The sequence below is a fragment of the Sphaeramia orbicularis genome, chromosome 21 (genome assembly GCF_902148855.1).
Source record: "Sphaeramia orbicularis chromosome 21, fSphaOr1.1, whole genome shotgun sequence".
NCBI classification, from domain to species: Eukaryota; Metazoa; Chordata; class Actinopteri; order Kurtiformes; family Apogonidae; genus Sphaeramia; species Sphaeramia orbicularis.
In genome coordinates, this window is record NC_043977.1 from 30,913,485 (window position 1) to 30,926,725 (window position 13,241).

Genomic DNA, 13,241 nt, shown 5'->3' on the forward strand with positions numbered 1-13,241 from the left:
TGGAATGGGCTAACAACTACATGAACACAGCGATTTGGTCTGTTTGCTATAACCAAAATCTCATACCCAGATGTGGATAATAGAGGAGGGCATATGGTGGATTTTTAAAGGGTGGTATAATAACAATAATTTGGAGCAGGGAAAAGACAGTATCTGATTATTCAGTCGATGTTCTCTTCACCTCTCCTTCTAAATGTTTTGACACTGAATACATAATAATCTAAAAGGGAAGTGGACTCTGTATGTGTGTTTGTTTGTGTGTGTGCATGTGTGTGTATGTGTCTCGGGCATCATGCAAAATCCAGAAAGAGCTGACTGCTGTAGTTTGGCGTACTTGTGTATTTTTGGTCAAGGAAGAGACTAACAATAACGGCAAGTTGATAGCAACAGTATTTTGGGAGATATTAGTAATTTTGGAATACAATAGCCTTGCAGTCACATTGCTATGCTCAGAATCACGTGAACGCTTTTGGCGGTGACTACTGGACAAATGCGGTACGGCATGCATGAATACACAACAAAAATCCGTGCTGGGGGACCAGGATATTGCCCCTATGTCTCGGGATGTGGTCCCCGGGATACTGTTCCTCAGGGTCAGGATGTGGATGTTAAAAACACCCCCTGCCCCTTTTTACTTCCCACCCTCGACATTGACAGTGATGAAGTCCAGGATCTAGAATCCATGGTTCCCCACGGGTCAGTGCGCTAGTACAGCATTTATCTCTCAGCCACAGTCCAGCCCCTTCTGGTGTGCTCACTGGGACTTAACTTTGGCTAAAACATAAACAGTGGTCGTTGTCTATTTGAAATTATGCCATTTTATTTGTCAAGAAAGTTGTAGTTTATTATAAGGATAGTAAATTAGTATCTAGTTTTGTGTGAAACGGCTTTGTGGACTGCATCTCTCGTCACAAGTGATACATGTATCCAACACCAAAATGGCATATTTCACCATATTCTTCAAGAGGTTACTGAAAAAGTTATTAAAACAGGGGAAAATAGTGTGCATTTAAGCTCCCAAAGTTAATTTCACCTTTGATAAATATTGGCTACATGAAGTCTTTTACACCCAATAATCTAGACAACAGCTTTAAAAAATGGTCAGAAAAGAGATTGATTTACCTGCATCAGCTGTTTGATGGTGGGATATTTAAGACATTTGAGCAGTTGAAAGATGACTTTGATCTCCCCAGTTCAAATTTTTTTAGGTATTTGCAACTTAGAACTTTTCTGATGACTCACAAGGAATGGGATAAATTCGCAAAACCTTCACCCCTAGAAAAGTATCTGATAGAGTTACAAACTGGTGATGGAGAAAAGAAAGTAATTTCTAAATTGTATAATATTTTCTTATTTATGAATCAAAATAACTCCTCGCAGATAAGAGGGAGATGGGAGGCAGAGGCGAACGTGGACATATCTGAGGATGACTGGCGCGATGTATGTACGGAGGCACATCTGGTTACAAATTCTAATACATGGAGGGAATTCAAATGGAAAATAATCATTAGATATTTCAGAACACCAGAAATAATGTCTAAAATGGATCCCCAACATCCCAGCTCATGCTGGAGGAACTGCGGAGCCCATAGAGCTAATCACACTCATATATTTTGGGTTTGTCCTAAGTTAAGTGTGTTTTGGAGGGAGGTGTTCAATGCCGTGAAGGAGGTTTTTAAAATGAACATCCCACAAAGCTTCACAGTGGCAGTTTTGGGAGTAATACCTGAAGGTCTGGATAGAAAAGCAGATAAATACCTTTTGAATATATTATTCACCGCTGCCTTAAAGTCTATAACCATCAGCTGGATGAAACCAGAACCTCCCTCATATAATACATGGATTCAAAAAGTTTGGGATATTTACCAGATGGAGCAGATCACACACCTGCTCCGGCTTCAGAAAACCATATTTACTAAAAGATGGGAACCTATGTTACCTTTACTACTGCAATAATATTTACTGGTGTTGCAAGAACACTCCATGTTATCAAAGTGCTGTCAATCTACCTCTGTCGAAGATCTATATCTACAGCCTTTTTTATTTTTATTTATTTATTTATTTATATTTTTTTTGTTTTTTGAAGTAATCATTGTTTGCTATAATTATTACTGCTTTCTTAAATTTCATTATATGTGTCTGTGGAGGTGTATGAGAATATATTTGCAGCTGTGTAGGGGGAAAAGAAATTAATTGAACTGTGTAATTGAATGTGTAATTGTACTGTACTGAAAAAAAAAGAGAAAATTTTATAAAAATTAAGTTTAAAAAAAAAAAACAGGGGAAAATCACTACAAGTCTGGTAGTGGTGAAGCTGCAGAGACATCTGCAGTGAGTCTAACCATATTGTAGAGAGAGAAAGTTACAAAGACATCACCTCTGTTTTTGAAGTGTATAGTCTTTATATGTTCATATCACAGCTTGATATGTAAATACTTCTGCAATAGACTGCGACTTTCTTGACTTGTAAAGTTATCTTTCAAACAGTGGCAGCTCGTCAATAGAGGGCGCTAGGGCCCCGCCCCACCTGTCTCATATGAAGAAGATGATGATAGGAATCACATAAAATGATTTTATAAAAACGTGAATATTTAAATTAACAAGCTAGACTTGATACAGCCCGTGAGTATTGTGTATAAACTGCATTTTCCCTTTTCCATAGACTCGTTATAAATGGATGTATGCAGTAGAACTCCTCAATACAAGAGATAGGAGAGCCATGGGCCACAAAAATTGTTTGCTCAAGCACCACCCACAGGAGTAAACTTCACATCCCGAAAAGAATCAAGACCCTCCTCAGAAATGCAATGTCATACAAGATCGTCTAAACCAGGGGTGCTTGCGAGCTACTTCTAAAATGACCGAATGAATGTACGTCCACTATATATCACTGTGTATCAGCAGATAGGTCAGTCAGTCATACTACTAGTACTTTGCCTCATGTCTGGATAGCTTAATGGGTAAAACTACTGATGATGATGTGGTAGACCAGCATTTGATTCCTGGCAGAAGCACAATATCAAAGTCACTTAGTCCGTAGGCTAACTTCAATTTTTTTAATCCCATGCAATCTACCAGCACTACCTTCACCCTTGGTCTAAATGCATTGTTCATAGTATCAGTGGAAAAGACACTTTTCAGGGACATGCATAAGTTTACCAATAGAGTCATGGAAAAATATGCATGGTTGAAGGATAGAGAGGTGAAATTTACATATAAAAAATAAATAACTGAAAACACATACTGTGTATTTTTATGTTAATTTAAATTATTATTTCAAAATAATGGTGCATGTGCTTTGGTGTATCCTAGTGGTGATTTATGGTTATAGTGCATCCAAAAACTGACTTGCATACTGCACGCCACCAAAAAATAATTTCACCAGCTGCCACTGCTTACAATCTGACAAACATATGTGTAAATGATGGCATAATTATTTCCCCTTCCCTTTGCCATCAATGCGGTTTTTCTTTGTGAAATAACCTCCTATGGAACACAACTGGAAGGGGCTGAACTTTGTTTCTTTCTTACAACCTGGTTAAACGCTGGAAGTAACATCTGAACATCAATCAATAAGAGTGCAACTGAACATCAAACTAACCGCAGAGAATCTTTAGGTGGGAGTGAGTTCTATCTTTTGAGCTAGTATTTCCCCTAAAAGTCAGTATTTGTAACAGAGAAACCTAATACCAGCCATTGTCCACAACTGGAGCCAGCTTCAGCCAATACCCATAGTTTGTATAAATGTCCGATCTCTAAAAGGTAATTTCATATCCACATAATGGTACACATCACTTTGAAACACGTTTTCTGTCCAGTCAGTTAAGTTGAACAAAAATAAAAGACCACATGGAAAGACTTCTTATTATGGTCAGAAATAGAGGAACTTGCATTTGAAAATGTTTTCCTTTTACTTAGTACCTTTGTGGACATTTTCAGTTAACCTCGTAACAATTTCTGAAATATTAATGTCTAAAATATAAAGAGGTAAATTGGAAAATAACTTTCTGCATCACATTTTCTCTCCTCCATGTTTGATTGTTTTGCTTTCATGCAACTGCATGCTGTGTGGAACACCTAGTACCATCCAAATGATGTCCAAATATTGCAGTGCAGAGTGTGATTTTTAACACAGCAAGATACATGATGGAGCATGATATGCACCAGTTTTCTATCGGCACACCATATACATTGTAATATTGAACAGCCCTAACAATAACATACATGTGTTTGCATGTATTCAAATAAATATGCAAATATGACATACCCCACACTTGCATATGTAGTATCTACTTGCCCGTACAGACACATTAACCCAAAATATATAGGCAAATAAACTGTAAACTGTTCTGTAAATTCCTTTATAAATGTATATGCCTTATGAGCCCATATAGTCTTCTATAGATGTAAAAACTACAGGCACATATAGGCATATACATACAACATTATACATGCATTTACACACAAATGCTGAAGGAGATAGGAGATAACCTCCCTCACACACACGAATGCATGTGCACACATTCACGGGTGCATGCAATCACATACATGCACGCACGCACCCTGCTCCCCCTCCCTCTGCTCTTTCAGGCACGTCTTTAAATATTCATCACTCTGGCTGCTCTGAGAGTGCCGTAAACGCTGCCTCACACTCCAGGGAATCGCTAAAGCCTACTCTATCATCTGCTCTCTCCCTCTCTCGCTCCTCTCTCTCTCTCACTAACACACAAACACGTATGTAGACAGCATATATACACACACACACACATGCACGCACATATATGGAGCCACGGCCGCTCGCTAGGATAAGCTCACGTGCGCAAACACTCAAAGGCACAGCCAGTGGCATCGCTGGACTCTCAGACACACGCCGGTACATGAATCAGGCACAGTGAAACACATGCGCTGAAATGTACAATGAACAGATTTTTGCGCGTGTGTGTTTACCGGCTGCTCCCAGCACAGAGGGTTGAGTGGTGTTGTGTTCCAGGAAACAGGATGTCTCTTTGTTTGGGTTTTATTCTGTTGGTGAACGTTAGCCGCTTTTGTCCCCAGGGTCTGTGTGTGCCTCTTTGTCTCTTAGTGTGTATGTGTGAATCCGTTCAGGTGTGCGAATGCACTTTTCTTACATATTTGTGAGTGTGTGTTTGTCATTTCCTCACCCCATGCCTCTTTGTATGTTTCAGTCTGATTGCAAAAAATATTCAGAGAAATATTCGCACATAGATGTTGACAAGAAATTGTTGTTTTTTGTTGTTGTGCTTGAATATGTGCCATCTGTGTATGTGTGTGTGTGTGTGTGTGTGTGTGTGTGTGTGCATAATGGGAGTCATACCCCTAGCTGTGACAGTTTATCCCTGTGTTGACCCTGTGATCAAAGTAGATTATGTTGCAGTTTTCAATTGTAGTGTAGAGACATATGAGCACAATGCAGCTAATGATTTATAAAGATATTGTTACACTCAGTGGAAAGAGTTTTCCAATATCCGAACCCACAGACTACAATATATTCCTGCAAATATCCCACAATTATTAGACCCTTTTTGCGCATTTTCTGTAGTCTGCTGATCACATGTTGTCACTGAACAAAGACAGTCATTGTCCTCTGTCTGCTGACTTAAAGGCAGTCACACTCGCACAGTAGAACCTTGTTAACCAAGCTCTCCACCAGTGTGATTTTTCTCCATTTAATCACTGTTTTTCTGTCTTTTCTTGAAGGTTTAGTTTAAAACTCTTTTCTTATTGTTAAGAGTTAAAGCTATCATGATCTGTTAATGCATTTTAGAGAATTTTGAGTAGAAAGTGGAATCACTGCTTACTTCGTTTTGGAAAAAAATACTATCAAGTACTATTATATTATGAAGTCTAAGTAGACTTTAACAACTATGGCTGTTTCTAGATGATGGTTTTGTGGCGTCTGTGTGAAATGACTTTGTTGAAAGTCAGTTTTGCAACCTTCATATTCAGTGTATTCAAGGCCTAAAAACAATCTGAAAATGTATAGTTTGCCAAGTTTACTCCATTTCATGGGTAGTGCACCATTGTTTGATTGATTTTTTTGTAGCTAGATTGTTTCCATATAAAAGAGATGAGATTAGTAATTTTCCTTTGTCGTGTATTTGGACAGTGAAAAAACATGGGAGTTGAACAAAGTTGTGAATCACACTTGATCTTGCACTAAGTTAAAGCATTATGCTCCTTTTGGCAGAGTTACTCCTTTTAGATGGAGAGAAGTTTAGATTTGCTGTCAGCAGCAGCACTAGGGCAGCCGTTGGGCCTTGGTTTGGCACTGTGAAGCGTGTGATTTGTCTGGCGGAAAAAGGAAAAAAAATGTCAGGCAGTCAGTCGAAGAGAGAAGGAAGTACGATCGGGGTCAGGATGACTTCTCTGTCTGGCTGTCCTCCACTCTTGGGAAGGATGTGTGGTAACCATTTGAGCTTGAACACACGTTTCACCCTCAGCCGAGGACAGATACAAATAGGTGAACTCCAACGGAGGACCGGTGATGGAGAAAGTGCATTGAGTATTGATGGCTGGAAAGTGGTATAGACTGGCAGGGAAGGATATTGGAAGAGATGGGGAGAGGCAGCGGATGAGGGATTTTGTTCCGAATCTGGAGGGTAAGAGAGGGATGCTTCAAAGAGTGACTGACAGCATGATAGATGGAAGGTCTGAATAAGTAAGCAGGGCTCAGAGACGCTGTGCGAGTACTAACGATTGACTACTTGCTTACAGGTGGTAGCAGACTTAAAGTGTTAAGACTTAAAGCTGCATAACTGTCTGTTTTGGTGTCTATTGTTCTTGACCATTTGCTCCTGAGTCATACAGTACACACAATATCATCCCTGTTGTCCAACACCAGCCAGCCAACTGCGAGACTCGTCTGACTACGCTACACACACGAACCCCGACAAACACACACACCCAGTAACTCAGCCAGGCATCGCCCGCAGCCACACTCTCCTTCCCACCACTGCCTCCCTCATTCATCTTTCATTAGCCTGGCTCACACAGGAGAAACAGCCTACCTCCCCCCTCTACACGCCTCCACCCGTATCTCCATCTCTCTCCGGCTTCTCTTTCTCCTTTCTCTCTTTCTCTCTAACCTCCTTGCCTTTTTTTTCCCTCTTATCTTGGTTTCTCTCACAAGTAATCTCTTTTGTTTGTCTCGCTCATGTCTTGCAATCTGTCTTTTTGGATATCTCTCCTCCTCCTCCTCGCACTCAGCCTCCTCTGCTTTTTAGTCTTTTCCATTCAGCCTCACTCCTTCAGCCTTTCCCCTCCTCTCTCCACCCCCTCCATTGCTCTCGGCCCTCATTCCCCTTCACAGCCTCACTCTTGCACATTCTCACCTCTTTATCGTGCTCTCCTTTCCTCTTCCACTCTCCCTCTCTCCTTCCTGTGCAGTGCTGTTTCTCTGACACTCGTCTCTGCCGGCCCCCCCACCTTCCTGTCTCTCTTCCTCTCTCTCTCGCCTGCTCTTTCTTTCTTCCTTTCATTTCGCTTTCCGTCTCTCCCTCGATGGAGGGGAAAGGCTCTTCGCCTCTAATTGCGGCTGTTCCGTTGCCATGGCGCGTGTTGCTCGGCGCTGCGAGGTGCTGTGTGTGTGTGTGAGTGTGTGTGTGTGTGTGCGTGTGTGTGTGTGTGTGTGTGGCAGGCAGATGATTGCTTGCTGCCAGCTCTCGTTTCCCGGACGCCGATCGCGTTTCTTTGCAGCAGCAGGAAAAAAAATGAGACGCCAGAAATAGCCCCCCTTTACACAGACTCGCTCACTCTCACCGCTGCGCTGTCAGAGAAGCACACACACAGACACACACACACAGACAAGCGCACACACATCCGCTGCATTTCCTCTCCACCTGACATCTTCAATGCATATGACCTAGGTTATACTGTAGGTACACACCTCTGTGCACACAACGGCAGGGGTGTGTGTGTTTATGTATGTTTGTATGTGTCTAACTTCCTTCATGTGTATGTCTGTGTGTGTTTTTCCTGCATCTCTAAGGAGGTTGTGTGGGGACTCCTGATTTATTTCACCTTTAATGGGAAGTGAAATGAATGTGAGCAGCAGCTGGTCTGGTCCTCGGAGATACAGCAGTAGGCTAACCCAGAAAACAGGCAGCGCCGCTCTAAAATGGTCCTTACTTTGACAAGCACCAGGACACGGCACTGTACGCTCCGCTAGCCGCACCATTGGTTTTATTTTAAACTGCATTTAGACATTTAGTTGATACCCTTAGCCGTATGACTTACAGTGGGTAGGTTTCTATTACAGGTTTGTCTCCAACACTTGGCCAAACTGACCTTTGGTGTCTCTCCTGTCACAGTTTTTCAGAGGGTAGTTTGAAGGTAAATGGAAACAGATTAATAGCAAATAAACCTTGCAACCTCGTGCTGCAAAAGAGGATAAGAGAGGATTATAAGCAGATTTGTGGGAGAATCTCCATAATCATCTTCTGTGCCGTTCACCTGCAGTTCTGTCTAGAAGTTAAAAAAAAAATAAAAAATTGTGCATAATCTTTGTGGCTTTGTGTGAGAAAGAATAAGTGTCTCAGTGTTGATAACTAAAAGTCACATTATTGTGGACATTCCTAGAAGAGCTTTGAATAAAAGTTCAGATGAAGCAGAGTTGGCGTCGACAATTGAGTGTTCATGTCATGTGGGCACACTGTGACAATTGTAAACATGTTGGAGAGAAAAATAGATAGATATAAATACTTGTGAAAAATGGCACCAGCTTTACCATCACCTTAAAGTCAGACAGAGTCATTCTTGACAGCAGCCTGTCAGTTTCAGATGTACTTAAGACAAATATGTACAAACATTACCCTAAAATGCAGTAACGAGATCGAAGTTATTTCAGTGTTAGTCATAACGACAAAATCCACAGCACTTATTCTGTGTAATAATGCTGACATGTGGCTTCAGCAGGCTGAGAGACAAATCAAGCAGGGATCTGTCAAATGTGCTCTTTTTAGTACAGAATTCCCTCTTTTTTGTGCTGAACCATGGCAGAGTGACACAAACAAAAAGAGAATTTAAAACTTAAACGACTGCAACTCTGGAGGAAATCGTCTTGGAATGACGAAGCCTTTCATAAACTTTTACTGAATGCATTCTTACACAGACTTTGGACTAGGAATTCAGTCCTTCATCATTCATTTACACTGATATTTTTCTAGGTTTTAAGAATGCTCTGATAATATGTATTTGTGACCAGTATTTTCATGAGAAACAAGCACAAGTGAGTAAAGCTTTCTGTGTATATATGGGCAGACAAGTATTTTTAAGACATACTCTTCATTTATTGCTATTTATCATTGTGTGCTAAATATATGACAGCTAATTGCAAAAAACAAAACATAAACTCTGTAAAATACTCTTGTTAATGTGATATTTTTTAATATTTACCATAGCACTCGGCTTTAGCTTTGTGGTTCACTTTCTGCTCAGTAAATGTGAAACAGTTGAATATTGATTGATTATTAAAGAGTGCATTTAGATATGAACAAGGTGCCAGTACCAGTGACAACATTGTTATTGGTGAGACAGTTGTGTAGTGATTAATGTCAAGAATAGTTCAAAATATCATGTCAGCGCTTTTTATTTTAGCATAGTTACCATCACTCTATATAACCTGATGCTGCCTATATTTCCATGTAATGTCAAGCAAATTTGAAGAAAATATTTGAAATGTCACAGAAAAAGAAAAAGCACATTAATCATTTTCTGTCAGCTGGTAAATTAAGCTCTGTAGTGTCATCAGAAGGTGTGGCTATTGGCAATGTTACACTGTAATAAACAGAGTAAAAAAAGTAGGGGTGGATTGTGGCATTTGGTGTCTGCTTTCCATATAAAATGGTGGTGATGTTTTTTCATGCTTGAGACTGAGGAATAATTTGGTTTTCTCATCAGTCCACACGAAGCTGTTGCTACCAGCAGCCATGTGTTTACACGCTTTATAGGTAGATGCTGGAAACCATTTCAGTATTCTAAAAGCGGCAAGAACAGATTGGTCATGTGAGTTAAACGTTCACTAAGTTTTTTTTTCTCTCCATCACTTCCATTAAATGCAGCCAACCTTTCTTGAAATGGGCACAAAAACACCTCGTGAGTATAAAGCATTTTTGCAAAAGTGAGCAAGTGCTTGTAAATTAGTCATTTCTGTCAGCCTTTTCTAGTGCAATGCTTTAAAATGTGCTTACAGCTACTGACCTGCCTCATTGTCTAACAGTCACTCATGTAAAGTTGAGTAAATGCAGCATCTCCTTACGACCTCAATGTGAAAGTGGCTCTTTGCATCAAATGGATTGGTTTGCATCTTCTGCCCTTGTGGGACACAAGCAGCTTGGGGATGACTTTCCTGACCCTAAGGTCAACCACCATGGCCACTTAGATCACACTGCTCGGCCAATCCAGGAACGGAGCACATGGAAAATGCTGCAAGGCGTGCGCGGTTTGATTCTCTTGCTAATAGATCAATAAAAGACATTAGCGGCGGGCTAACCCGGCGAGCAGCACTAATACAGGGTTAATCCAGGGTTAATGGCTGAGCAGCATCATTCTCAGAGGCAGCCATTAGTTCGCAGCTATACTACACAATATCAGGTTCTCCTCCTAGTCATGCCCCAGGCTCCCAGAGACACAGACACAGGGAATTGAAAAGAAAAGAATAGAGGATCACCCTCATGAGTCGAGATGAAAATGAGATATCCAGACAGATGAAACTGAATGCAAAGAAACGGGAGAGATATTGGAGGGAGGGTGGGCAGTGTGTAGGAAACGTGCATGGAATGAAAACAAAGGAGATGATGGGATGGTAAAATTGTGGTCAGGAGACGCAGAAAACTGAGATGAGAGAAAGGGGAGAGAAAGAGAGGAAGGGAGTTGAGCGCTACACTTCTCCCTGTCCTTGTAAAGTGCTGCGTGCTGTCGAAGCAGCAGCCAAGAATGTGTCAGCCCAGCCGTCTCACGCTGCCTAATGGGCTCTTAAACGCTGATATAAAGCTCACTCGCTCTTTCGCCCTCCCCTTTTCCTCTCTCTCTTTCCCTCTTTTTCTGCCTCCGCCACTCGCTCGCTCTCATTACCTCTCGTTCTCACCCTGTCACTCACTTGTCCTCTCCTTCTCTTTCCCTCTTTCTGTTTCGGTGTCTGTCAGCCTCTCACTCCAGGACTTTCCCGTTTTTCTCGTCGCTGTGTCTCTTCTCCCTCTGACTTCTCCTTCAATTACTCCATTCTCACCTCTGAAGCTCTCCTGCAGGTTGTCTCTTTATTTACAACTTTTTTATAGATGAACTCAACGCTTATGTCTCTCTCTCTTTCTGTCTCCCACCAGGCTTCACAATGCCTTCTACCCCCTGAATCCATCGTTTTCTCTCACCCTGTTGCACGTCATGTCTGCGCCACTCCACGGCTTGGCCAACGCTTTTGTGTTTGGCCTGGACAGGGACTGGTGGAGCCTACTGAGCCCCACAGGCATGCAGGTACAGTACCTGCCCATACATCTATAACCATTTTAGATATTTCCTTTTCATAGAGGTTGTGTTCATCACTTATTTTCAAGTAATAAATATGTCTTTGTTTATCAAAAAGCGACACACATAGACAGCAATCCTATACATTTCTTTTCTAAAAGAATCACGTGTGGCTGAAGTCAGTAATTGACTTCTGTTATATTATCCTACAATGTTTTTTTTCTATTTCATGCATGTTTTATTTATTATGCAATGTTCAGTATCTCTCTGAGAGGCTTTTGGAAGCTAAAAAATATCAAAGAATATTCATGACTTTTTTTTTTAGGAATGACTTTTTTTCTTTGATCACTGAGACAGCACAAAGCCACTTTTTGGCCATACTTAAGTATTCATATGGGAAATATGACAAGGTTTTGGGTAAAATGATGACAGGACTTGTTCGTGCAAATACAGATATTATCCCCTCCATTCTTAAAAACATTCTGTCCACATAATCTACATTTAACAAAATATTTCTGTATATGCTACAACACAGAAATGACTCCAGACTGGTGTAAAAGCTCAGATAAACCAGTTGTTTCTTACGGGCTTTAAACTGTAGACACCACAGGTAATATTGGACTCAGCAGACACAGCAGCTTTTATCTGTCATGAACTTGAGCAGCTACGACAAGTTATGTTACAAACTTAAGTTACCACAAGTGCTTGTTTGAAATGCCAAATTCTTGTATTCTGTATTCTTTAGATGATACAGATTTTGCTACAACCCCAGTACATATCTGGTACTGTCTGTCTCCCAATGATATCTGTGATCAACTTGATCTCCTGTAGGTAGTAGACTAACTTATACATGTGTATTTGATGTGTTTGTTCATGTGTATGTTCACTACACAATGTTTTCTCTTCCATTTCCTTGTCCACTTGGATGCACACAAACAGGCCTTTTTAATAATCACCAGATTAGAAAGCGCTCATAAAATTTCTCAAAAAATATCACTTTCGCAAAATATCCTCATTAGTGTGGACAGGGCATATATCTAAAAGGTCAAAGGTCATCCTCACTCTTTGATGCTTAACGAGGCAACAACTTCAGCTTGAAAATTAGGCCAGTATGGAAGTGTTTTAAGTGGAATGCCTCTGACAGCCACTAGGTACTGGATTGAAAAAAAAACCTGGGTTTCATAGACATTCATTGAACTTCCTCTGTAGATAGACTGACTAATCTGAGCAATTTAGTGTATCCAAAAAGTTGTCCTCAGGAATGACAAGTTTAGCGGCTGATCTCTTAACAATGTGAACAGTTAGACACACAATCACAGCTACTTCACATCAGTAATGACCAACACAGTTTGCCGATATTAGTAAAGTTTAGTGCGGCATCAAACTGTATATTGGCAAATGAAGATGAGGGGATTTTAACAATACTAGCACAGTTTATTACTTGTAATCTGGCAAACAAAAGCATACATTTTGCAGTAGGAATGCAGTAAGAAGAAAAGCATGTTCCATAGAAAAATGAAAAATGGATTGCATATCGCCAATGAGGTGCATGCATAAGTCACATGTTTAGGTTTCCACAGCTGTGAATACTGACTCTCACAATTCATGACTTGTATTTGTGATCAAACCTGAGTACATGATTTGTTTTATTCTGTATGGTTGGTATTGTATTGGTTTTTCACACCATACCATACCATACCATACCATACCACAGAATTAGCATAGCATTAGCATAGCATTACCATATCACAGATGACATGAAA

General features: G+C 40.6%; 1 protein-coding gene across 5 annotated transcripts in view; it reads left to right on the top strand.

Annotated features, from left to right (window-relative positions):
- Window positions 1-13,241, top strand: part of LOC115412733 (cyclic AMP receptor-like protein A) — a 60,765-nt gene that overhangs the window by 34,458 nt on the left and 13,066 nt on the right. For 2 of the 5 annotated variants that reach the window (XM_030125362.1, XM_030125365.1), the window contains 3 exons: window positions 10,080-10,115; window positions 11,163-11,264; window positions 11,340-11,487. The exons of 1 other annotated variant lie outside the window; for it this stretch is intronic. In XM_030125362.1, the coding sequence (XP_029981222.1) occupies window positions 10,080-10,115; window positions 11,163-11,264; window positions 11,340-11,487 (286 nt within the window). The remainder of the gene's footprint in view (window positions 1-10,079; window positions 10,116-11,162; window positions 11,265-11,339; window positions 11,488-13,241) is intronic. 2 more of the 5 variants (XM_030125363.1, XM_030125364.1) reach the window with 2 other exon arrangements.